The 24,602-nt window shown below is 45.3% G+C and overlaps 1 protein-coding gene across 1 annotated transcript in view; it reads right to left on the minus strand.

Annotated features, from left to right (window-relative positions):
* The window catches only part of LOC126540678 (DNA (cytosine-5)-methyltransferase PliMCI-like), a 194,573-nt gene that overhangs the window by 26,283 nt on the left and 143,688 nt on the right, over nt 1-24,602 (minus strand). The window contains exons 25-29 of the mRNA XM_055076227.1: nt 24,028-24,179; nt 20,340-20,471; nt 9,406-9,608; nt 7,565-7,670; nt 5,930-6,070 (exon numbers count right to left, since the gene is read on the minus strand). Of these exons, the coding sequence (XP_054932202.1) occupies nt 5,930-6,070; nt 7,565-7,670; nt 9,406-9,608; nt 20,340-20,471; nt 24,028-24,179 (734 nt within the window). The remainder of the gene's footprint in view (nt 1-5,929; nt 6,071-7,564; nt 7,671-9,405; nt 9,609-20,339; nt 20,472-24,027; nt 24,180-24,602) is intronic.

Raw genomic sequence — 24,602 nt, forward strand, 5'->3', positions numbered from 1 at the left:
AGCCAGGAGGACATAGCTGCTTCTGAGCATGCGCTGCCAGTTGGACAGGGCTTGGCCACTGGCGGTAATAACCATGCCCCTTGCGATGCTCCACCTTTATGATGATTCTGCTCAATGACAGGATGCATGAGCATGCACTTTTTTTGCTGTGTGATGAGCGGTTGTGTTTTCATGCCAGGGTGCACGCCGATAAAGAACTGTTCCTGCCACCTGGCATACATCCTGGCTCCCCCTGCCATGGGGCGGGCAAATTATCAGAAAAGGGGAGCTGCACAAAGTACATGAACAGGACACCGAGCAGGAAAGCCCTGCCCGTCCAGCAGCGCATGCTCAGAAGCAACTATGTTGTTCCGGCTTCCTCTGAAAGGCAGCGCTAGGGGTCTCGAAAAAGCACTGCTTCCACGCTCTAGAAATCCATGATGGAGGCTGTACACTATAAAAAATTGCTAAACAGGGCGACATTTTCCTGCATCAAACTTGAAGTTTAATTTCCCACGCGTGGTCTCTGATTCTCATGTGTCCAGAACACGAGTACTGCCCCTCAAATCTACAGTAGCGAAGAAAAAGATATATTTTGTGTAATAAAACTGAGGTACGTCAGCATGACAAGGTAGCCATCCTTGTTTTTTATCACTTTTTCCTTCTCTCCTCTCCCAACCTTTCCTTTTCTTCTTCTCCCTTACATTTTGCATTTGAGTCCTGCATGCTAAACTGTTCAGAATGTTGGAGCTGCGTTACGCCAGACTGCTAGCCTAAGGCAATAGTCTCTTGAATACATGCTGCCATCGTGCTTTGTTCACACCAGATAGTTCACCGACAGTGTGCATTATTTCTACATTTCATGAATGTATCACAAGGAAACCGTAATATCAACCAGTAGTGAAAATAAGTGTGAGCTAGTGAGAAAAATATTTATTATGAGTGGGGAGGTTAGCCGAGCAAAAGGTTCAGCATGCTGCTACAGGTTTGATATATAACAATATATCAATGTATATGAGAAAAGATAGAAGAAACATCTAATCACACAAAAACTCCAAACACGGAGCAGGAAGCACCCTCAACTGAACAAAGCGCATAGTAAATAACCAAAATGTTGTCCATCTCTGTCCTTTCGGCTCCACCACAGATGTGGCTAACATCTAGTTTGTTGACAAAGTATTCAGGGTTCCTTTTGGTGTGCTATGAACTAAAAAACAGCTAGACAACAGGCAAGATAATCATTATACTGTACTTAGCAATGAAAACAGATTTAGAAAAGTTTGCACAAGAGTAGCTCTGTCAGTAACAATGTCCAATGCATGGTGATGCATGACAAGGGCCTCTTTCTTTTTTGTTTTCTTCAAGTAAATGGCTTTACAAATGAAGATATGCCTATGAATTGCACCATTAAGAAGGTCAGATGTAGCCAGTCATGCAATGAACTCACACATAGAGCCTGAACTTAATCAATGATCCAAAGTGCTGTTGTTAAATTTCAAATTTCACATGTGAGCTTTGACAATTGAAACTTTTACAAAGATGAGCACATCCTTCTCTGGTTATAGTGTAACACTGTCAATGCCACAGATAGTCACCATATGCCAGTGACCAACAAGGCTCAATTTGGAAATCATGCACATACATGGCTGGCAGTAGATCACAAGATGTAGCGTTCCTGCCAATGGTCAGTTGCCTAACAACCATATTGAGCAAGTCAGACCCTATACAGAAAAGTCCCCTCCTTGCAGTAATCAAAGAACCACAATGCATCTCTTCAAGAGCACCACATTTAAAACAGCATGAAACACACAGTGAGGGCTGTGTTTTTTGTCCTGTTCTCAGTATAGTGCCTAACCTATCGGCCCCTGTTGACACCTCATATGAGAGCTTCTTATTGCAACTTGTAAATCCTCTTATCAATTGAATATAAGCAACACCTTCAATGGGATTGCTAGGCTGAGGAAAAATAACATGATAGCTCATTCCCACCACTGATGAAGCAATATGCAGCGAAACTCCCTTTTTTTTAGTTGAACTTGTCGTTTAAGATTGCAAAATCATGTGTAGTTTTTCTGAACACTCCTCCATGTGTGAAAAAATAATTGGCAAGTCTGAACATCTTGCTTAGTGTGGAACGTGCCTTTTCAGTATGTTTTCTGAGAAACCCTGGCACGTCCCATGCACATGAGATAGCAAGTTCAGTAGGGTTGTGCGAATATTTGAAACTTTCGAATACCGAAGCGAATAATGTCATATTCGATTTGACCTTCGAATCAAATAAGGCTATTCGAAAATTTCGAATATTTTCGAAGTCTTTCGAAGTTTAAGAATAACGGTATGCAGACTTTTTTTGCAAGTTTGTCTTTCTGAATCCACTCTGGGTACAGCGTTTTCATGTCATTTTGCTGACGGAGCCATGACCACTCGAAGGAAACAAGGCCGTGACCATGGCCATGACCGAGCTTTGGACCGAGCATATGAATTCACAAACGTAAACAATATTGATAATGATAACGATGGCTTTTCGGAAGTTTTAAAGAAAGCGTTTACTATATTGCATTTTTACACACTAAATGTAATGTAACTGTAACATCATCATAATATCCGCAGGTATTTATCTACATAAAAGTATATATTACACCTTGTAATTGCAAGATATAATATACACCGCCTTAACATCAACTAATGTTATTAAAAACAAAGCTCGTCTATGCAGCAGTAGGTATTCGGTGAAGCAACCATGTGCTTTCAAAGCTTTTTTTTTTTTATGGCTTGCTTTTGCCAGATGTGTATGTCGCTTCAAGTTATCAACTTCAGTCATGCTTTAGTTATTCTTTCTGCTCAATTGCGTGCATGGCTAAAGTAGCCAAACCATGGATGAATCGGCGCAGTGGTTGTTCCGGAGTGCTATCTGGAAGTTCTTTGATCGCAGAGCCAGTGACGCGACATGCCGCGTATGCAAGACGCGCCTTAAGACGCCCACGGGCACTACAACCACCCTCGTCAAGTATCTAAAGCATCACCCAGTTCCAATAAAACAGTTCGAGGAGCTCCGTGCTGCCGAACGCTCAAAAAAGCTTGCAGGCCTGAAAAAGACGACGGGCACCAACAAGGCAGACACAAGTGCTGCTAGCTGTAGCTACTTCAAGCCGACATTGAAATGTGACAGTCAGCGCGCAAAAATGTTTACAACAAAGGTTGCGCAGTTCGTGGCCACTGGCTTGCACTCTTATTCTATCGTTGAGGAGCCAGGCTTTCTGTCTTTGATGCACACCGCAGTGCCCGAGTACAAGGTCCCATTGAGGACTATGTTTTCTTAGAGTTTCGTGCCAGAACTTTACGCCACAAAAGAAAAAGAACGGATCAAAAGTGAGCTGTGAAATCACTTCACCCACAGGACCCCATGCTACTCGGTGACGACTGACGGGTGGACGTCGAGGCCCGGGGATAGCTATGCCTCATTTACATGCTATCTCGTGGATAAAGAGTTCCGGCTTCACAATTATCACCTTGCATGCCGGCACGTGCCCGAAGGCCATACATCTGACAACTTGAGGCGCATCCTCCTTGACTTGGCAAAGGAGTGGGGACTGCCTCAAGGTGTGCCAGTTTTCAATGTCACTGACAATGCTAGAAACTTCCCGGGTGGTGCCTTGCGAATAGGATGGACAAGTATACAAAGCTTTGCGCATACATTACAATTGTGCATCCAGTGTGCGAAAAAGGACACTCAGGACTTTGAGCAACTGTTTGTCAAGGCCCGAGCAATTGTAGGGCCCTACAAGAGAATTCCCAGGCCAGGAGTCGCTTCAAAGATGTTCACATTAGCATGGGCTTAGAGCCTCTTGAAGTGATTCAGGATGTTGCAACACGATGGAACAGTGAATATGAAATGATTTCTCGCCTTTTAAAGCTCCGTCTGCCAATTTCCTCGAACCTGTCAGAACAGGACACATTGGAAAACCCAACTTCAAGTAAATGGCATCTGATGGCATCCGTCACATCAGTGCTGAAATGTGTTGACAATGCAATAACAGAATCTTGCTCTGAAAAGCACCCCTCTTTCGCAAGTGGTGTCACTAGTACATTGCATGCAACTTCTGCTCACCCAGCAACAGCAGAGTTGTGGGGAGGAGTCTGTATTTGCAGGAAACCTCCTTCACAGCATGAAGTCCAGGTTTGTGGACATAAAGTTGCAGGTGACATATGCCTTGAGCACAGCATTAGACCTCCAATTTAAAGCAATCTGTTACAACACCACAAGTGAGAAACGGCGGCTGAAGAATCTACTCTGCTCAGCTGTGGAAAAGAGCCTGCCTCAGGCGAGAGAAGAGTCCAGTGCACCTGCACAAGCTGTCTGTAGTGATGTGCAGAATGTTTTTGGAACTTCGGTCTCCACCACCACTTCAAGCACTGGTTCCCAGCACCTGATGGAGGAGGTGGAGGAGTACCTCCACGCACCTGTTTGGCCCCGCCTGGAGAATCTTTTTCTGTGGTGGAAAATTTTGGTGAAGTCAGGTACCCGTCACTGTCCAAGCTAGCTCGGCTATACCTGTCAGTGCCGGCAAGTGTCAAGTGAAAGGTTGTTCTTGTCAACAGGAAATACATGTATTGTCACTACTAGAAGAGAACACCTTCTCCCCAAGCATGTTGAGCAATTAGTGTTCACACATAGCTACATGCACTAGGATGAAAGGCTGGGTGAGCAGTGCACAGTGATCTGAATAAATTGTAAAATGAAAAAGTCTCATGCCTCATGTCTGTTTCTCGTTGCCTCACATTTATAATGGCTCAGAAAATATACCTGATAAAACAGCCAGCAGTGATCATTGTAAGAGGATTATGTACTTCACTTTATCAATTTTTCTGTTGTGTACTAGGGGCCCCAAATATTCGCCTCGACTCGAAAATATTCACTTTGCTTCGAAATTATTCGAATTGGATAACTATTCGCTTCGTATTCAATTCGTATTCACTTCGAAGTGAAAAAACACTATTTGCACATGCCTAAAATTAAGACTTGCTTGTCACCAAGCATGCAAGTCATACACGCAAAAATTGTTCGAAACAGCAGCAATTTCAATGCTTTCAGCTGCCATGTCTGAGACTGTGCCTTCAAGATCCACCATGTTATATATACCACTAGTCCTTGCATTCACATATTCTTTCAATCCATTCCTTACAATTGTGTAAAGAGGACTGTGCTATATTGTAGCTCAAAGGTGACAAAACTTCTCTCTTGTGTACACTAGCCTTGCAAGCAAGCTGGTTCCTCGAAGGTCTGAACATGATTTTTACTCACTGTTAGTTTGCTTACGTACATAAGCTGCTTTATCCATGCATAAGGCAGGTTCTCGTTCAGCAGTTCAATCCTTTTGTGCCTAAGCAACTTTACAGACCATATTATTTTCATCCCCACCTGAGCCTAGAACAGTTAACTGTTATGATGGTGTCGTATTATTCTTGTGCTTCATCCTTGATACGGTAATTCTGGCTAGGTCAGGGCTTTTAGCTGTGGTGGTAGAATAGCTTGCAATGCCAGCACTCAGTCATAATCCGATCAAGTGGACACCACTAAAAGCACATGAACAATTTGACACAACTTGCACTTTGATGGCATTGTTGCATTACATCAGAAGAAACCTAGAGTCTTATAGTCAGGTACACATGTGCAGCCACCTCGACCTCTGTTCTTCTGTACATGCCAAAATTCTTGACGTTGACAAAAAGAACATGCATTACCTCATGCTGAATTGAGCAGCCTGCATTACTCAAAATGAATATGTCATTCACTACTGCTGCTACCTTGCTAATTCAAACAAGTTTTGCGTCATTTAGATTCAAACATTGCGATGGATCGGCATGTTTTGAATCACGAAACATGAAGAGCCAAACACAGTATGCCACCAGCCAAATCCGATTTAAAAGAGAAGCAATCAGTGCAACAAACCATTTGCTGGTAGTGCGTGACATGTTTGCAAGTGCCAGTCATAGGCGTTCCCAGCTCCAAGCTAGCCAGATCCGAGACTGCATCATACAAAGTGATTGTCCGCAGTGGCGCATGCCTGGACCATTTTGTCGCTGGGTGAAACTGTGGGCACCAAAAAGAGTTTTGGCAAATTCAGGAAATACGGCATGCAGTTCCACATGCACAAAACACTGCTGGGCCAAACATTCAGATACAGCTACAAGCAAAAGTGTGCAGATAAACTTACAATGTTTAGTACACATTCAATATCTCTAGCTGCTCAAATAATATTTATTTGAGAACGTAATATTCATTACCTTTGAATACTATATTACAACAGACTCTCATTAATATGTACCTGCTTTTAAGACGTGGTTAGAGTTCAAATATAGTTAAGATGAATTCCCAAATCAGCTGTTTTAGATCCCAAAGAATTGAATTACTTTTTAAAGCAAAGCTTTTTTTGTCGACTAGATTCAGAGGAATGTCTCAGCACAAACCCTTAAAAGAAATGCAAGAAAACAGCAGTGTTTCAAAGTTGGAGAGAAGCAAAGTATTTCCAGATGTGGCGGAGGTGTGTGGTTGGGGCAAATGAGAGAGGCATTGCATTAGGCTGGTGTGAGGGTGTGAGGGGGAAGGGACACACAAGGAGGGTGTTACATTTAGTTCAGCTTACCCCCCAGTGTGTAATTCCAGACTAAGACAATGCAACAGACAAGATGATGCCTCTGTTTGTCATTGGGGAACTTAAAGTCAATCTTTACAAACCTGGAAGCATGTGTATCCTCAATTTGATGAAGGAGACCTACCGCTTAAAGATGATAACATGCCACCAAATCACTTTGCTATCCTTCCAGTAGGGGTACAATCAACTCAGTCTTTAATGATGAGTTGGATGCCATAAATGTATACAAGTACGTCTCGCACTACTGGCCATCTTGACCTTTCTGCCGGTATCCCTGAATGCTCCTCCATTGTATAAAGCCGAGGGGGAATCTATACAAACGTGTGTAATGGCTCAACCTCCTTCTATTGCCCTTGTCACTGTGTCTGCCTCTTTGAGCATGCACCCTCTAGAGTGACTCCCTGGAAACCCCATGTAGAGTGTACATACTATTTATGTAAGTGATTCACTAACAGGAATTGTAAAAAGGACAAAGCTTGTCTGGAGATACCACTTACACATTCCAAGACATCACACTGTGAAAAAAGAAAAGTCAACTTGCAGTTTCTTCCTTTTAAGTCAAGGTCACACAATTGTTGCGTGCAACCTTCACAGTGACTTCATGTGACCTTTGGGAAAACTAGACCCCTAAAAATAGTGTGAAAGTTTCGCTTCATTTAGATGTCAACATTGAGTTTGGCCTGCATAATTTTTTAAATCATAGTGACTCATCCTGCATCTGTCAAATGATGCAGGTCATGTTAACATTTTTATGCATACGAGCTGAATACACTGTTGCAACTTGCAGTGCGATTGCCATTACATTGTTTGTCAATGTGCGTGAACAATAATTTTCATAGTAAAGTCAAGAGATCTCACATGATCAATGAAAAAAGATAAAGGTATAAACAAAACGCCACTAATTTTGAAGTGCTTAATCAAGGCAAACAAACCTCTTGCTTTTGAATGATTGATGACTGTTCACGAGACTTAAATGAAGACTTCGGCTCGGGAAACCTGGGCAAGACTTGGCCTGGCGCAGCTGCCAGAATAATGACCCTGCAAGCAGAAGAATGCAAGTTGCCAAATGAGTAATTATACCAAAATATGTGCACAACTGCATAACAGCACATATAGTAAGCTAACAGCACTCCTTCTGCAGAATAAACAAACTCTATGTCTATGCAATCTTGTTTGGCCCAGCACTACCCTAGTGGTAGTCGAAGTGGTAGTTGAAGAGGTGATTGTGGTTTCAAATGGACAGTGACTGTGACATTAAAAAAAGAGAATCAATCTAGGTTGTATGGTAGCTTTACACTGGTTGTTTCAGGGCACTGCAACTAGGCTGCAAAATTTTGAAATACAATCAAGCTACCGTACTGAGGGTACATGGGCTGTAGCAGTGATAATTACGTTTCAATATAAATAGCGAAGCCAGTTTCATCTTGTAATAAAGCTTAGTTGATGCCTCACATGACCTAGGTAGCAATGCCAGAACAGCGGACCTCAAGCTCAACTGTGTACACGCATTGGGCTGGGTGCTTTGTCCGCCTCACTGGCAGCAGAAATTATGGCTATGTCGAATTAAATCACTTCAGTATGTTTCACAGAATGATTTTCAATGTAGGAGACGTCATGTCATACTAAGTAGACCAAGCCAGTCTGAAAACGAGCACCAGTAACGGCAACTGAGTGTACATGTGATACAGTCGACTTCTGTTATTTCAACCCTGATGGGACCGATGAAATTTATTGAATTGTCCAAGGGGGAGCGAATTAAACAAGATTCAGAAAAACGTCACAACACACCGCTGATCTATTTGGCAGTATTTGCCAGATTTCAACAAGCCCCTGAATCGAGCATCAAGACCCCCCCCCCGCCTCGCTTTATAGGTGTTCAAAGTAAAAAACTAACAGAAATTACATAAATGCTCAAAAAAAAGCAGAAATCTAACGCACACATGGTTTTTTAGCAAGAACAATGGGCGAGGGTGTAATATGTGTTGCACAATGGCAGCCGCTTTCTTAGTCAGCTTCACTGCATGGTTATTAAGTCATCTTTGCCGCAATGCAACCGTGTTATTTTGCATCAAGCCATACAAACGCTGCAAAGGCGGTTTTGGTTTCGTATTCCATTACACTACGCAGGCAATTTACGGCCCAATTTTCACCAAAAATATCATAATAAGACATTTTGAGCTACTGTTGTTACTTTAAAATTGCCACAGGAGAGGCCAAAAATAGGCGTTTTAGAGATGGGAAATTATGTATGTTCAACACATTCACTGCCCCTAAACTTTGCCAAGACATGCTGCCACTAAAGGGGTCACTATTTGGGTCACCATAGGGGTCATGCACGTGAATTCTTAGTTATCACGTTCGAATTATCTAGTGAAGGCCAATTTTAGAATAGAAATAAGGTAAGTTCGGGCCCATAGAAATGCATGGGCCTTGGGATCGAATTAACCACAGTCTACTGTATAAAACACAGAGCATTCACCCAAGCTAGTGTGGCAGCGAAATCAACCTGCTCACAGAAGGTGCCAGTGCATACACGATATGGCGGAACACTGAATAAAACAGTCTATAACCTTTCCATGAACCGGATAAACTGTTAGATACTAGAAGTCAATCAATTTACATAACAACTTGTCCATGAATTTAAAAAGAAAAATCACTACCTTAGCGTAGCACAAGTGTAGGAACACCTTGTCGTGATGTGAAACATTATGGTCATCCAATTTGTGTAATGCCAGAAAAACTGTAAAGAATGCAAGGTAACGAATGTGCAAACCTGCGCCTGCTTTGGGGCAAACCATAGTTGCCAGCTTGAAGCAAGGCAAAGGTGCACTGGTAGCCCATCCGCAACAAGCACTTCAGAGTCAGCGGCAACATCCGACCATCGTGGCCATTGAGGAAGCCCTTTACGTTTTCCAAGAGAAACAGCTGTGGCCGGTAGTAGTCACAGCAACTCAGGTATGATGACACCAGTGAGTTCTGCAACACAATGAAATGTCTCATAAGTTGTAAAAAGACAGTAACCCCCTTGCTTTATGTGTTGCATGTTCCCTGTACTGCCACCACTAGTGGCACTGCTGGATGGTTAGCAGTGGCAAAAACTTCTTTTTTATTTATTTCATGAAGCTTGCCCTGCAGCATGAGTATTTATTTAAATAAAAACGTGGAGGCCCTTCTGATGCAGTAATTGCAGTACTATTATCTTAGCGAACTTATGGTCCCAAAGCCAACGCCTATTAGTACGTATTTGTCTGGTCCATTAGCAGCTTGGCAGCTCTTAGTATACTGTCATTCTAGTAATGGCCTCCCATATTATAGCTATAAAAATCCACAAAAGTGCTACTGCAATTTTTAAAAGCTACCAGACTGAGTGACCATCTGTGATCCGGACTGAGTGACCATCTGTGACACTGAGCAGAAAATTGCTTCTATACGTCGGCGATATCCACAGCACATTTTCTCTTCTTCTCTTAACCATTCCCTCCCCTTCTCCATTCCTCCAGTGTAGGGCAGCCATTTATTATTTTCTATCTCTCTCTCTCTTTCTCTCTCTTATTCTAGTATTCTAGAATAGAAGTGACTTCTTGGCATTAACTCTATGATTCATCGGCATAATATGCCTAGCCTCTGTGAAAATCTTGAGGTTGTACATATTTCACAAAAATTATTTAGCAGCATAAAAAATAACATAGAAAGAGCTGGCAATGAACCAGGGACTATGTGTTCCTAAGTCAAGCATTGCAATAACTACACTATGGCCATGCTTCTAAGAGAAAAGACAAAAATGTACGTTATCATCTGGTCATTTCAGACACTGTTTTCAGTTAGCCATGTTTAAAATCATCTCACTTTGCAAATAAAAATACATCCACAATACAGTACGTTAATTGCAAAAAAACAGTAAGTTAGCACAGGTTCAGCATCCCTCTGCAGAATAAAGGAACAGCAAACACAAAGAATTCGTTCCCCAACAAGCAATGATGCAAAGAATGAAAAGTATGAATTGTAAGGATCATACCATTGGCAACTATTGACAAAAAGCGTGTGTGCTAATTTCTACAGGTTAATAGTACTTGTTTGAAAGGAATTGTTCATAATATTGTTACGTGTGGAAAAACACAGATGAAAGAGGCTATATACAGCGTATTTACACTGGAGCTAGACCACCAGGTCGACACTCGCCCGCGCCAAGGGCACAGACCCACTTCGTTGTCGCTCTCGCGGCGGCTTGTCCCTTCAGCATGGCTCTATGATATCGTAATACTACCCCCCGGTGGCAAAAGCACCATCACGGTGCTGTTAAATATCCAAGGCGCGTGGAGAGTTGTAGGGTTTGAGTCAGGCGACGTGGACAATGTTACTGGTTGCCACAGCGGAGGACGTAGTGGGCGTGGCTAGAGCGATTTCGTAGGTGACATCGGTTACTTGGCGAAGCACACTATATGGGCCTGTGTAGCAGGAAAGCAGTTTTTCACAAAGGCGAACTTTACGCGATGGTGACCAAAGCAACACGAGGGTGCCGGGCACAAGATGGACATCACGGTGACGGAGGTCGTAGCGTTGCTTTTGTTTGCCTTGAGAGACTTGTAGACGAGTGCGCGCAAGTTGGCAAGCACGGTCAGCATGGGCGATAGCATCACGGGCATAAGCGCTAGTTGAAGCTGTGGTGGACGGAAGCACAGTGTCCAGTGGTAGCGTCGGTTCACGGCCATACAAGAGGTAAAAAGGCGAAAAGCCAGCAGTTTCGAGACGGGAAGAGTTATACGCAAATGTAATGTAAGGTAGAGCCTGGTTCCAGTCACGGTGGTCGTCTGAAACGTATTTAGATAGCAAGTCTGTAAGGGTGCGGTTTAAACGCTCAGTGAGGCCGTTCGTTTGAGGGTGGTAGGAGGTGGTAAATTAATGCTGTATTGAGCAGGCACGCATGATGTCGTCAATGACTTTGGCTAAGAACGTACGGCCATGGTCTGTTAGCAATTGACGCGGAGCACCATGAATCAAAATGATATCATGCAGGAGGAAGTCCGCAACATCAGTTGCGCAACTGGTTGGAAGAGCGCAGGTTACCGCATCGCGGGTCGCGTAGCCCGCCGCGACGGCAACCCTCTTGTTTCCTGATGTAGATTCTGGAAATGGGCCGAGAAGGTCTAAGCCGACACGATGGAAGGGCTCGACAGGGATGTCGAGCGGCTGCAGGTAACCAGCGGGGGGTTGTGAAGGCTTCTTGTGTCGTTGGCAAAGTTCACAAGCAGCGACATAACGTCGTACGGAACGGGCAAGGCCTGGCCAGAAAAAAACGGCGACGTCCACGGTCATAGGTTCGAGATACGCCGAGGTGTCCTGCCGTCGGTGCGTCGTGGAGCTCTTCTAGAACGGTTGAGCGGAGGTGTTTAGGTATGACAAGTAGGAACTCAGAGCCGTCCGGATGAAGGTTACGACGGTACAGAGTACCATCGCGGAGGACGAAGAGGCGTAGAGTGGCGTCGGCCGGAGAGTGTTCAAAACGGTCGATGAGTGCTCTGATGCAGGCGTCATGACGTTGCTCGTCGGCGAAATGAAGCAGCTGTGACACAGAGAATACACAAGCAGCACTGGTAATATTGGAGGAGTCAGGGTCGTCAACAGGGTAACGCGACAAGCTGTCAGCGTCTTGGTGCAGGCGGCCAGACTTGCAGACCACGGAATACGAAAATTCTTGTAGTCTCAAAGCCCATCGACCAAGCCAGCCTGTAGGATCTTTTAGGGATGAGAGCCAGCAGAGAGCATGATGGTCAGTGACTACGGAAAAAGGGCGACCGTAGAGGTAAGGACGGAACTTCGCAACCGCCCAGACTACAACAAGGCATTCTCATTCCGTAATGGAATAGTTGCGCTCCGATGGTGTGAGGAGGCAGCTCGCATAAGCAATAACACGATCCTGGCCACGCTGACACTGGGCTAAGACGGCACCTACGCTATGACCGCTGGCATCTGTACGCAATTCTGTAGGGGCATCAGGGTCGAAGTGGGCGAGAATGGGTGCTGAGGAGAGAAGAGTGACGAGATGAGAGAAGGCAGCGGCTTCTGCAGTACCCCACGAGAATTGTACGCCTTTCTTCAAGAGATTAGTGAGGGGTCTAGCAATTGCCGCAAACTCTTGAACAAAACGACAAAAGTACATTGCATAGCTCGACAAAACTTCGAACGTCTGCGGCTGTCTTCGGAACCGGAAAGTCTCGGACAGCACGAGTTTTGTCGGGATCAGGCTGTACTCCGGAAGCGTCAACGAGGTGGCCCAGAACAGTAATTTGGCGTAGGCCGAAACAACATTTCGACGAGTTAAGTTGCAGCTTCGCCTTTCGAAATACATCAAGTATAGCTGTTAGACGCTCAAGGTGAGTGTCGAATGTGGGCAAGAAGACGATGACGTCGTCGAGGTAGCAGAGACATGTGGACCATTTGAAACCACGGAGCAAGGAGCCCATCATATGCTCAAAGGTGGCAGGGGCATTGCATAATCCAAACGGCATTACGTTAAATTGGTATAGGCCATCAGGTGTGATTAACGTGGTTTTTTCTCTGTCCATATCGTCAACAGCAATCTGCCAGTATCCAGAACGAAGATCAATAGAAGATAAATAGCTGGAACCGTGGAGGCAGTCAAGGGCGTCGTCTATACGTGGGAGTGGGTAGACATCCTTCTTAGTAATGTTGTTCAGATGGCGGTAGTCTACACAGAAGCGCCACGTGCCATCCTTCTTCTTAACCAACACTACAGGTGATGCCCAGGGACTCGAAGAAGGCTCAATGATGTTTTTGTCTAGCATTTTGTCGACATCACTTTGAATTACTCAGTGTTCCGACGCAGAAACTCGATACGGTCGTCGGTGAGTAGGAGTAGCATCGCCAGTAAGAATCCAATGCTTGACAGCGAGCGTCTGGCCTAAAGGGCGATCGTCGAAGCCGAAAATATCTCTGTAGGACGATAATACTTGGTAAAGGTCTTCAGCCTGCGCAGAAGACAGGTCCGTCGCAACCATTTTCTGTATCTTGGGATCGGCGGCCGAGGCTGGCACAAAGGGCCTGCTAAGCTTGCAAGAAGCATCGGTCGATAAAGTTGCCACGTGATGGTCGCCGAGACAATCAACGTTGCCAAGGCAAATACCTTGCGGTAGAATTTGCTTTGCCAATCCAAAGTTAAAGATAGGCATGAAAGTGCGGTTCGCAGTAATAGTAAGTATACTGTGAGGCACGGTAACGTCATACTGTAGTGGAATGTCGGGCAGAGGAGTGACGAGGTACTCGCCATCAGGGACTGGTGGGGAAGACGAGAGTTCAATATAGGCAATATAGGGTACTGGAAGAGCAGTCAATAAGAGCAGAATGCACGGAGAGAAAATCGAGGCCGAGAATGAGGTTGTGGGGGCAATGAGCAATCACGGTGAAGAGGACAGGAGTGTGGCGGCCGGCGATGCTGACACGTGCCGTACACATGCCGATGATAGGCACAGTACCGCCATCCGCAACGTGGACGACGCGTGCCGACGCTGGGGTGAGGAGCTTGTTCAGTCGTCGTCGGAAGGCAGCACTCATAATATAAAGATGCGCACCTGTATCGATGAGTGCCATGACAGGATAGCCATCAACGTCAATGTCAACAAGGTTTTGGTTCGTGTGTAACGTGAGCAGAGGATTTGAGGGCAGGGTGGACAACGCAGCTTCACCTCCAGAAGCTGCAGTGCCTAATTTTCCGGCTGGCTCTGGGAGGCGATAGGCGACGGAGAGAAGCAACGGGGTTGAGGCGAACGAGACTGATGGCGTCGAGGTGAGGGAGAGCGGCTGTAGCGAAGGTTCGGGGCAGGAGCATCAGCGGCAATGGACGTTTATCCACTACCACGAATCGATGACGTCATTGATTGCTTACACGCTGATTCTTACTTCTCAACACTTGATTTGCGATCGGGGTATTGGCAAATACCTATGGACCCTGCCGACAAGGAAAAGACCGCTTTCGTGACTCCAGATGGCCTATTCGAATTTAATGTTATGCCTTTTGGCCTTTGCAATGCTCCTGCCACCTTTGAAAGATTCATGGACACAGTACTACGCGGTCTAAAGTGGGAGATATGCATGTGTTACCTCGATGATGTTGTAATCTTTGGCCGCAGGTTTGAAGAACATAATGAACGCCTCAGCCTCGTTCTCGACTGCACTGAGAAAGCTGGACTGGTTCTAAACTCAAAAAGTGTCGGTTCGGCGAACGTCAAACACTGGTCCTGGGACACTTAGTCGACAAGGATGGCATCAGACCCGATTCGCGTAAGATTGAAGTGGTGAGCTCCTTCAAGCCACCGCAGTCAGCACGAGAACTCCGCTCCTTCATTGGCCTATGTTCGTATTTTCGTCGTTTTGTTCCCCGGTTTGCCGACATCGTTTACCCGTTGACAAGTGTTTTGCGACAAAATGCATCCTTCAATTGAACACCAGAGTGTGATGCATCATTCTCTCAACTGAAGTTTATACTAACTTCAGCACTCCTCTTGCGTCACTTCGATCCATCTTGCGCGACTGAAGTTCACACTGATGCTAGTGGAATCAGGATAGGAGCGGTGCTTGTACAACGTAACAGTGGCGCAGAACATGTTGTCGCATATGCCAGCCGTTGCCTGAGCAAATCTGAATGCAATTATACGGTTACGGAACAGGAGTGCCTTGCAGCCGTTTTCGCCATACAAAAGTTTCGGTGTTATCTTTACGGTAGACCATTCAAGATTATCACCGACCACCATTCTTTATGCTGGCTGGTCGGTTTGCGTGATCCCTCTGGTCGCCTCGCACGTTGGGCGCTGCGCCTCCAGGAATACGACTTTGTGGTATCGTACAAGAGTGGCCATCGTCACGCTGACGCAGACTGCCTGTCTCGGATTCCTCTTGCGACTACCGACTGCGATGCTGAGAATTTTGACGACTGTCTCGCTGCTGTTACTTCTACGTTCCCTGACGCGGCAGACTTTCAGCGAGAACAACAGAATTATGTTACCCTCGATCCGCTTTTTGTCGCCGCCCGTACTTCTAAAGGCAGCGGTCGCTTTACTGTCCGTGATAAATTGCTCTACAAAACTAATTACTCCGGGCATGGGGCGCGTTTTCTGCTTGTTGTCCCCGAGAGTCTCCGCTCCGCCGTTCTATGCGCCATGCATGACGATGTGACATCCGGCCATTTCGGCTTCGTACGAACGCTGCACCGCACCCAGGACTGCTTTCACTGGCCCAAGATGTACGAAACAACCAAGCGTTATGTCACTAGTTGCGAAACGTGCCAACGTCACAAGCGACCGACCACCGCAGTCCCGGGTCCCCTTCGGCCATTGATACCATTCAGTACACCGTTCAAGCAAGTAGGCATTGACCTTTTGGGTCCATTCCCGTTATCTAACAACAAGAACCGTTGGATAATTGTCTGCGTAGACCATCTTACACGGTATGCAGAAACTACAGCCATACCGTCTTCTACCGCTGCTTGCGTGGCGGTCTTCCTACTGCGTTCCGTGGTCCTTCGTCATGGCCCACCACGTGTCATCATCAGCGACCGTGGTCGCCAGTTCACTGCTGATGCCATTGAAGAGTTACTTCGTTTGTGCACTTCACAGTTCCGTCATTCCACGCCGTATCAACCACAGACTAATGGCCTCGTTGAAAGGACGAACAGAACGCTGACCAACATGCTTGCCATGTAAGCCTCCTCCAATCATAAGAACTGGGACGACGTGCTTCCATTCATCACTTACGCATACAACATGGCGAAACACAAAACCACAAACTATAGCCCATTTCATCTCCTGTATGCAAGGTTACCACGAAGCCCTCTGGACACTTTCTTACCCTTCGTACTGCACAGTGACGATTCTGTATCGAAGACTTTGTGTCTCGTCGAAGAAGCCCGTCGGATAGCTCGTCTTCGTACTCTCGCCTCGCAAAGTCATTCGAAAGAGCGATACGACGACCGTCACGTACAAGTATCGTTGGAAAAAGGTGACTTGGTTCTTCTTTGGACACCGCAACGCAAGCGTAGATTGTACCAAAAGTTCTTTTCACAATATTCAGGCCCATTTGTAGTCATGGACCGCCTGAGCGAACTCGCTTATGTCATAGCTCGTCTCCTGTGCAATGGTCGGCGATCAAGCAGAACTCAGCTGACTCATATTGCTCGCCTGAAACCTTTCTACCCGGCTTGTCCATCCTGACTCGCCCCACGGGCTTCGTCTGCTTGCGGGGAAATGTAACGGATACGAAAGGCGTGGACAAGAAGAGAGAAGAGAAGACGAAGGGAACGAAGAGCTTGAGAGGCCAGGCTGCGCTACGATCACGCTACGACCATCATCCATCGCCTGTAAATAAAACCATTTCTTCGCAACTCTTCGTAACAATATGATCTTCAAGATAAGCAACAGCAAATATGGCCCTTGATTTTCATTTCCTCTCGCAATAAAAATCCATGTGTCAGCTGGCGGGCGCACACGCGCACAGTTCCAGCCGGCGAGACGCCAGCAGAGCAAGCCCGCACGCTGAGAGCTATGAGCATACACTGAGCGCAAAAGCGCACTCTGAAACCACTAGCTGACACCGCCACGCGCATGGTTTAAGCCAGCGACATGCCGGCAGCGCCAGCCCATGTTCAGATCTCTAGAGCTATGAACGCATACACCGTGCATGAGGGCGGACTCTGAAACCACTAGCCGATGCCGCCGTGCACACGCCACACCGAAATCCTACTTCGCTGTTATTAACGTGCTGTTACATGCCTCTTTATCCATGCGATGACCGAGCCGCCGCACTGCAGCCTGAACGGAAGTTTGGGTGTATGTGAAAACAGTTGGCACATAGTGAGGGTGGCTAGAAAAGTTTGAAGGCAGGCCTAAAATTGAAGAAGGGCAAACATTAATACAAAGGACTCGTTACAGGCCAAAATTCGTGACGTATACCTGTTATAAAGTGCTCGCTGCAAATCCGAATCCCTGAGTGGGCGTTTGGTTACCATACTGAGCTGTCCCCATTCAACCACTTTACGGCATTCATCTATGACGCTCTCTTTAGTGGATATCGCTACTTGGATGGAAACAACTAAAGAACAAAAACAACAGGGTTCTTGCCATAATAATTTGTACATCCGTATGCAACACAGTGTGCTGGCATGGCACTCAGAAACGTAGACACGGGAGCTTGCCTGAGCGTGCCGGAATGCCCAGCCAGGCGGGGAGTTGTCTGCTAGCTTTCTAACTGCGTAGAGGGCACTTGCGAGCATGCACATCAGCTTTGTTTTGCAAAGTGTCCATTTCCTAATAAAAGTTGAGTTGCAAGTGTAGCGACCATCTGTGTCTCCTTCTTCTTTCTGTGCTACAGTTCAAAATGATGAACCTATACCAGATCCCCCAGTTTTCTGTATTGCAAAAGAATGAAATTTATTTTAAGGGCTATAAAGGAGTAGAAAAAAAGAGGAAGTTGTAGAAAATGTTACAGTTCACCCACTCAACACTGAAAAAATTTTTTGCTGATGTTCCGCAGCATGCACACCAAAAGTGCCTCATAAGCAAAGCCAGGGCCGGTATACTATAGTGATTCCTTTTGCCCGATTCTAGGCCTCGTTTATCATCCACTGTTCACAGCCGACGATTCCGCTGATAATGCGGGTGAAGTGATGCTCGGATTACTACAAAGCATGATGAGAAATAGTACTCAAATAGAATCGTTACATTATCCCAGCCTAGATGCCGCCTAAATATTAGGAAAAAAAGAAAAAAGTAAGCCTCAATAGTATGGTGAACCTTTTTAAAAAATGTCCACATGAGCCCACTGAAAAGTTGAGGGCATGTCACTGTTGTGGAGATAGCAGTGGCCAATGAGCATTTCAAAGCTCTGGTTGCTTCGAAAAAGCAACAGAAGTGCCACTCATGATATGCAATATCACTAGCATAAATGTGTGGTTGTGGTTATGTTGCTAAGGGCAGGGTTAATGTGGCAGACTTGCGAGCAATTGTTTCACCTATACATCTCTTTCCATGCCCGTCGCCACTGCACTGTTCTAGCATGGATGTTTACTGTTAGTGGTGCTGAACATCAGCATTAAGGGCATCCGCATGAAGGCTACTCTCGGTCCAAAAGTGCCCTGACATGGTTGTTGTAATTACCAAAGTATAACAACGGTAAAGGCTCGGGTATTGTTGCAATTACCAGCATATACCCAGCATCGGTCCCCATCTTGCTAGCAGGGCATGCCAACTGAACAAATAAATTTATTTCAGAGTATTGTGAATTTGTCGGAAACCTGTGTTGCTGCATATGCTTAAATTGTTTCATTTTATTTTGTTTTACTTTATTTTTTAGCTTGAGTTCAGCGACATTTTATATATATCGGTGCAGTTTCACTTCCAGCCGAAAGTCCTCATCATCATCATCATCAGCCTGGTTACGCCCACTTCAGGGCAAAGGCCTCTCCCATACTTCTCCAACAATCCCAGTCATGTACTAATTGTGGCCATGTCGTCCCTGCAAACTTCTTAATCTCATCCGCCCACCTAACTTTCTGCCGCCCCCTGCTACGCTTCCCTTCCCTTAGAATCCAGTCCGTAACCTTTAATGACCATCGGTTATCTTCCCTCCTCATTACATGTCCTGCCCATGCCCGTTTCTTTTTCTTGATTTCAACTAAGATGTCACTAACTCGCGTTTGTTCCCTCACCCAATCTGCTCTTTTCTTATCCCTTAACGTTACACCCATCATACTCCTTTCCATAGCTCGTTGCGTGGTCCTCAATTTAAGTAGAGCCCTTTTCGTAAGCTTCCAGGTTTCTGCCCCGTAGGTGAGTACTGGTAAGACACAGCTATTATACACTTTTCTCCTGAGGGATAACGGCAACCTGCTGTTCATGATCTGAGAATGCCTGCCAAACGCACCCCACCTCATTCTTATTCTTCTGATTATTTCAGTATCATGATCCGGATCCGCGGTCACTATCTGCCCTAAGTACATGTATTTCCTTACCACTTCCAGTGCCTCGCTGCCTATTGTAAACTGCTGTTATCTTCCGAGACTGCTAAACATTACTCTAGTTTTCTGCAGATTAATTTTTAGACCCACCCTTCTGCTTTGCCTGTCCAGGTCAGTCAGCATGCATTGAAATTGGTCCCCTAGCTGAGTTACTCAGCAAGGCAATATCATCAACGAATCGCAAGTTACTAAGGTATTCTCCATTAACTTTTATCCCCAATTCTTCCCAATTCAGATCTCTGAATACCTCCTGTAAACACGCTGTGAATAGCATTGGAGAGATTATATCTCCCTGCCTGACGCCTTTCTTTATTGGGATTTTGTTGCTTTCTTTATGGAGGACTACGGTGGCTGTGGAGCTGCTATAGATATGTTTCAGTATTTTTACATACAGCTCGTCTGCACCCTGATTCCGTAATGCCTCCATGACTGCTGAGGTTTTGACAGAATCGAACGCTTTCTCGTAATCAATGAAAGTCCTATTCAGGTATGAATAATACAGGTACGAATGAATAATTCAGGTACAAATGAAAGTCCTATTCGGGCCGAAAGTCCTATTCAGGTACGAATTTCAGGTCAGGTTCAGTTCGACACCCTGGATTTTACAAGTTACAAATCAGATTGAAGTTAAGCTGCACTAATTGTGTTATCCCGTGTTCTACTAAGTGAAGTTAGGCAAGACATACCTTGAGTAAATACCTCTCCGTATGCCGGAAACGATTGAGCCCACTGAAGCCCTGACATGGGGGCCCTCCACAGAGCAGTTGCACATCTCCCTTCTGCGGCAGTTCTTGCCCATTTGAATTGGTCATCTTGCCCTGCATGAGAATAATACCAATCTACTACAAAACAAACATTTTCTAATACAGTCAGACACCCTTATAACCATATTCAAATGCCACGAAAATTCCATTGCTATAACCGATAACTGTTAAAACCAGGTTGCATGAAAAAATCAAAATAGGGGGATGGCAGAGCTGATCTTAGCAAATTATAATGGTGGGGAGGCCAGTGCCCCTCCCCACCACCTTCCTCCTTCCAGCTGCTGATTGTGCTCACTCGTTTAACTGCCCCCTGAGCGCTCCAATCACGTGTAAGAAGCTGTGGCTTTCGGCGTTAAAGAATGGCACTGCTATAACTGCAAAGAGGGGTCACGGGTGGCAAGCGATATGCAAGCACTGCCGAGGCAGCGCCTTCGTGGGCCCAAAAGGAGCCTTTTAAAGAATGCGGGGAGGTTGCCGTGGCAGCTTGTCGGCTTGAGATATCCAGAAGAAATGCTGAGGTAAGATTACCACACACGTCTCACCACGTATGTCACACTACATTGCACGAGAAAACCCTATGTCCGTCAGCCTTGCCGACATCCTTCTCCAAGGTATCCAGGTGCTCCATCAAGTGCAGCGGAAGGTTCCTTGAGAAAACAAAGCCCCGGAGGGACTTAATCATCTGCCGGGCCTCCTGCGAGGACAACATTGAAGCAGCCTGCCCCACCACGTCATCACTGCCATCGTCGCCGTCGCTATCCGATGCAAGCACGTTCGCGATGATCGCCTCATCGGTTAGAAGCACTTAGTTTCCAAATCTATAACCGTGAACGTTCTTTTCACTGGCAACATCGTGCATTGCCGATTATCAGCGAGCGGGTCAGTCATCTTCCGTTTCGGCGGCGAGTCAGAAGAGGCTGAGAAACCACATGGCCAGGAACAATTTCGATGCAACCAACAAAGACAAACATGGCCGACGATTATGCTGTCTCCAGAACTGCGCTGAATGAAGAGCCAGCCAGCCAGCGAGCAAGATGCGAGCAGCGCAATTGGCGTGGTCTATTCGTGTTTCGGAGGGTGACGCGGTGTAAAGATAGGGGCCCAGGCCATTCGTGTTCAGAGGGGTGGAAGGGCCACGGGAGAGAGCCATGCGGAGAAGGCTGGAAAATGAGCGCGTGGCAGCCGTTCGAGCAGCGGGCCATCGTGCAGTCACTCGAATTTCTCGTTTTCTTTTTTTCTTTTCAAGGATTTTGCATTTCACTACCTTTCGGCTTGGACACCAAGCAGCAAGGCTTCATCGCTATAACCGATAATGCGGCTTTGGGGCATTATAGTAAGTGGGTTAATTCACCATGCAAAACATTCAAAATTTGGCGGTGCAGCAGCTTCTCATTGTTATAACCGATATATTGCTAAAACTGGTATCGTTATACGCGGGTTCAACTGTATTTCACCTCATCACATAGCTCACACAACTTTGTCACTACAGCGACTGGCAGTGGAATCTCGATAAACGGAACTGCTTCTTAAACGGAACACCATCTTCATGGTTGGTTGGTTTTGTATTCATGCAACTGTATCAGCTTTGTCTCTCAATAAATGAAACTCCTGATCAACGAAATCAGTTTCCTTGGTCCCTTGAGGTTCCACTTAAAGGGAGTCCACTGTAGTTTTGAAATTCCTTCACCAGCAGGACAGCGCAGAAGTAAATGAACCAGGCATTTCATGATAAAGCTGACTTTCTTCTCCACCTGTGAATGTAACTTGAAATTGAGGACTGCAGTTCGAACTTGGCATTGAGAACATTCCAGTGCACATGTCAATTTCAGTTTGCGCTTCTGAATTACAAATAAATTCAACACACCAAAGGTGTTTTATATTTATAGAAGATTGCTCCTGAGTTAGAAAATATAGTTGCATTTTTGAACCACCAGGACACGCATTTTCTACTCAGGAAACAGCAACAAACACTGCTCTGCTGATGCTTTGACTAACAATCTTACAAGAACACCTTCCTTCATGTCTTAGGGAGTAGTCAGGCATTGACTCAGCCAAGTTCAAGTCACACTTAGCCACTGGCGTGCTTCAGAACACATCCATGAGATTGTAAGCACAAAAAGGGTACGCCTAATTTGCTTCCCATATTGGCACAACAGATGACACAGTGAGTTCTATATTCTGCTCAATGGTCAGCGTTTTGCACTACTCACCAGCATTTTCGCATGACAGGATTCTTGCAAAAGACCAATTCAATGTCAGGCGATGCTTCCTTTTATTTTATTTCATTTTATTTGTCACAAAGGCTACAACTACTCCCCTGCATAAATGCATCTGAACCAAGGATTTCACGATAAAACTGATTTTCTTATCTGCTTATGAATGTAACTTGAAATTAAAGTCTGCTGTCCAAACTTGCCACTGTGAACTTTCTAATGCACTTGTCGATTTCGGATTATGTGTTTGAATTATGAATAAATTGAGCTTTTTCAGCAAGCTAATGGTCCATATACTTTCTTTCTCACTGGTATACATGCATGTCATAAGAAGCCAACAAACACTGACACCAAGGACAACATAGGGGAAATTACTTGTGCTTAATAAATTAAATAAAGAAACGATAAATTCATGGAAATGAAAGTGGATGGAAAAACAACTTGCCGCAGGGAGGGGACCGAACCCACAACCTTTGCATTTCGCATGTGATGCTCTACCAAATTGAGCTACCACGGCGCCGTTTCCCCATCCACTTTCTTCGGTATTTATGTTTCCTAGTAGAACCCTGGGAGTGTTAGCCAGCGCCACCACTCACAGGCCTTGGCGACAGACGTGGAACGTCCTTTTCTGCCGCAGGCATCACGAGGCGTGTACATGTCACGCAGGCGTGTACATGCATGTAATGTGTGCAGACTTCATTAGATTCAAACTGTGGAACAAAACTACCTCACTAGATCACAGGAAACATATGTAGTGTTACGTGCAACTAAGATCATGAAATAAATATAGAGTCTAACTATATTGCAGATCTCATTGAACTGAGGATTGTCACTGTATACATCTGAGTTTGTCACTGCTCTGCATGTTCTGTGTAACTACAGCCACAGTGCAATACAGGTAAGTAATTTAGGTGCCAACTATGCCTCAATGACGCTTTAATGAATAAAAGCAGCTGTACAGTTCTAAAACAGGCACTCCTCAAACTCCTTAAAAAGGAATAAAGCACTACACTGACTGCATGTAAAACTACTGTCTTTATTACTATGACTCAAGTTTGGACATAAAGATGCGAGCATTTTCACCACTGCAACAAATGCTTAATAAGGACTTTCAACGCACACTGAAGGTTTTTCTAGCCATGTTTTTATGTATTGCACACAGGTATTTTATGTTTAGAGCTGCAATAAGTTTTATTAGACAAGAAATCAGCTTTTCTTACATTTTGAAAGCATGAAGTACTTTCCAGTAAATCACATCAATTCAAACAACACTGCTCTTCCAAGGAACAAATGGAGCAGTAAAATGTGCAGCTGATACTTAGTTTGTAACAACTGCAACTCACTTGTGTAGCTAGTATCTATAGCCTCCTTTCAATGCTGCAAAATGAGTTAAATACCTCTAGCACATCGCTGAGAAAAGAGTTGAAGTCTTGGGTGAAAACTGTTGACCCAGGAAAATTGCGCTGGAAAGCCCTTGATGCCACCTCACTGTTCTCCACAGCCCAGCATGATTTGATGGCACCCACTGCCTTCAGGCCACAGGAAAAACCTGTAGAATAAGAATTCCAGCAGAGCCCACCTCATGATGGCTGTCGACGTTAAGGTGTGGGGATCCCGACAACCATCTTGCAAATAGTTTAGATTCCACCACCAGGCGACGCCACTCAGTCATGAACGAGGAAAAAAAAAAAAGGAAAAAAGAAACTGGTTTTTGCTTATTTAGCACAGGTGTGGTGGCCGGGGATCTGCTTCAATTTAGAAAAGTGTCCTCCCCACCCCAACCTTTATGGTTTGTGAGTGATGAGTGCCGCTTTGGCGTGCCATTGTTGTTTTGTTGCTGCATGCAGTGTCAATAGAAGTACAACTGTACAATGGCATGACTCACTGTGAAGTACACTGCTGGTCGCCTGCATCGATTAATGTCAATTTTGTATTAAAAGTGGCAGGAGGGAAAAACATAGAAAAAGAAAGC

The sequence above is a fragment of the Dermacentor andersoni genome, chromosome 2 (genome assembly GCF_023375885.2).
Source record: "Dermacentor andersoni chromosome 2, qqDerAnde1_hic_scaffold, whole genome shotgun sequence".
Taxonomy (NCBI): Eukaryota; Metazoa; Arthropoda; class Arachnida; order Ixodida; family Ixodidae; genus Dermacentor; species Dermacentor andersoni.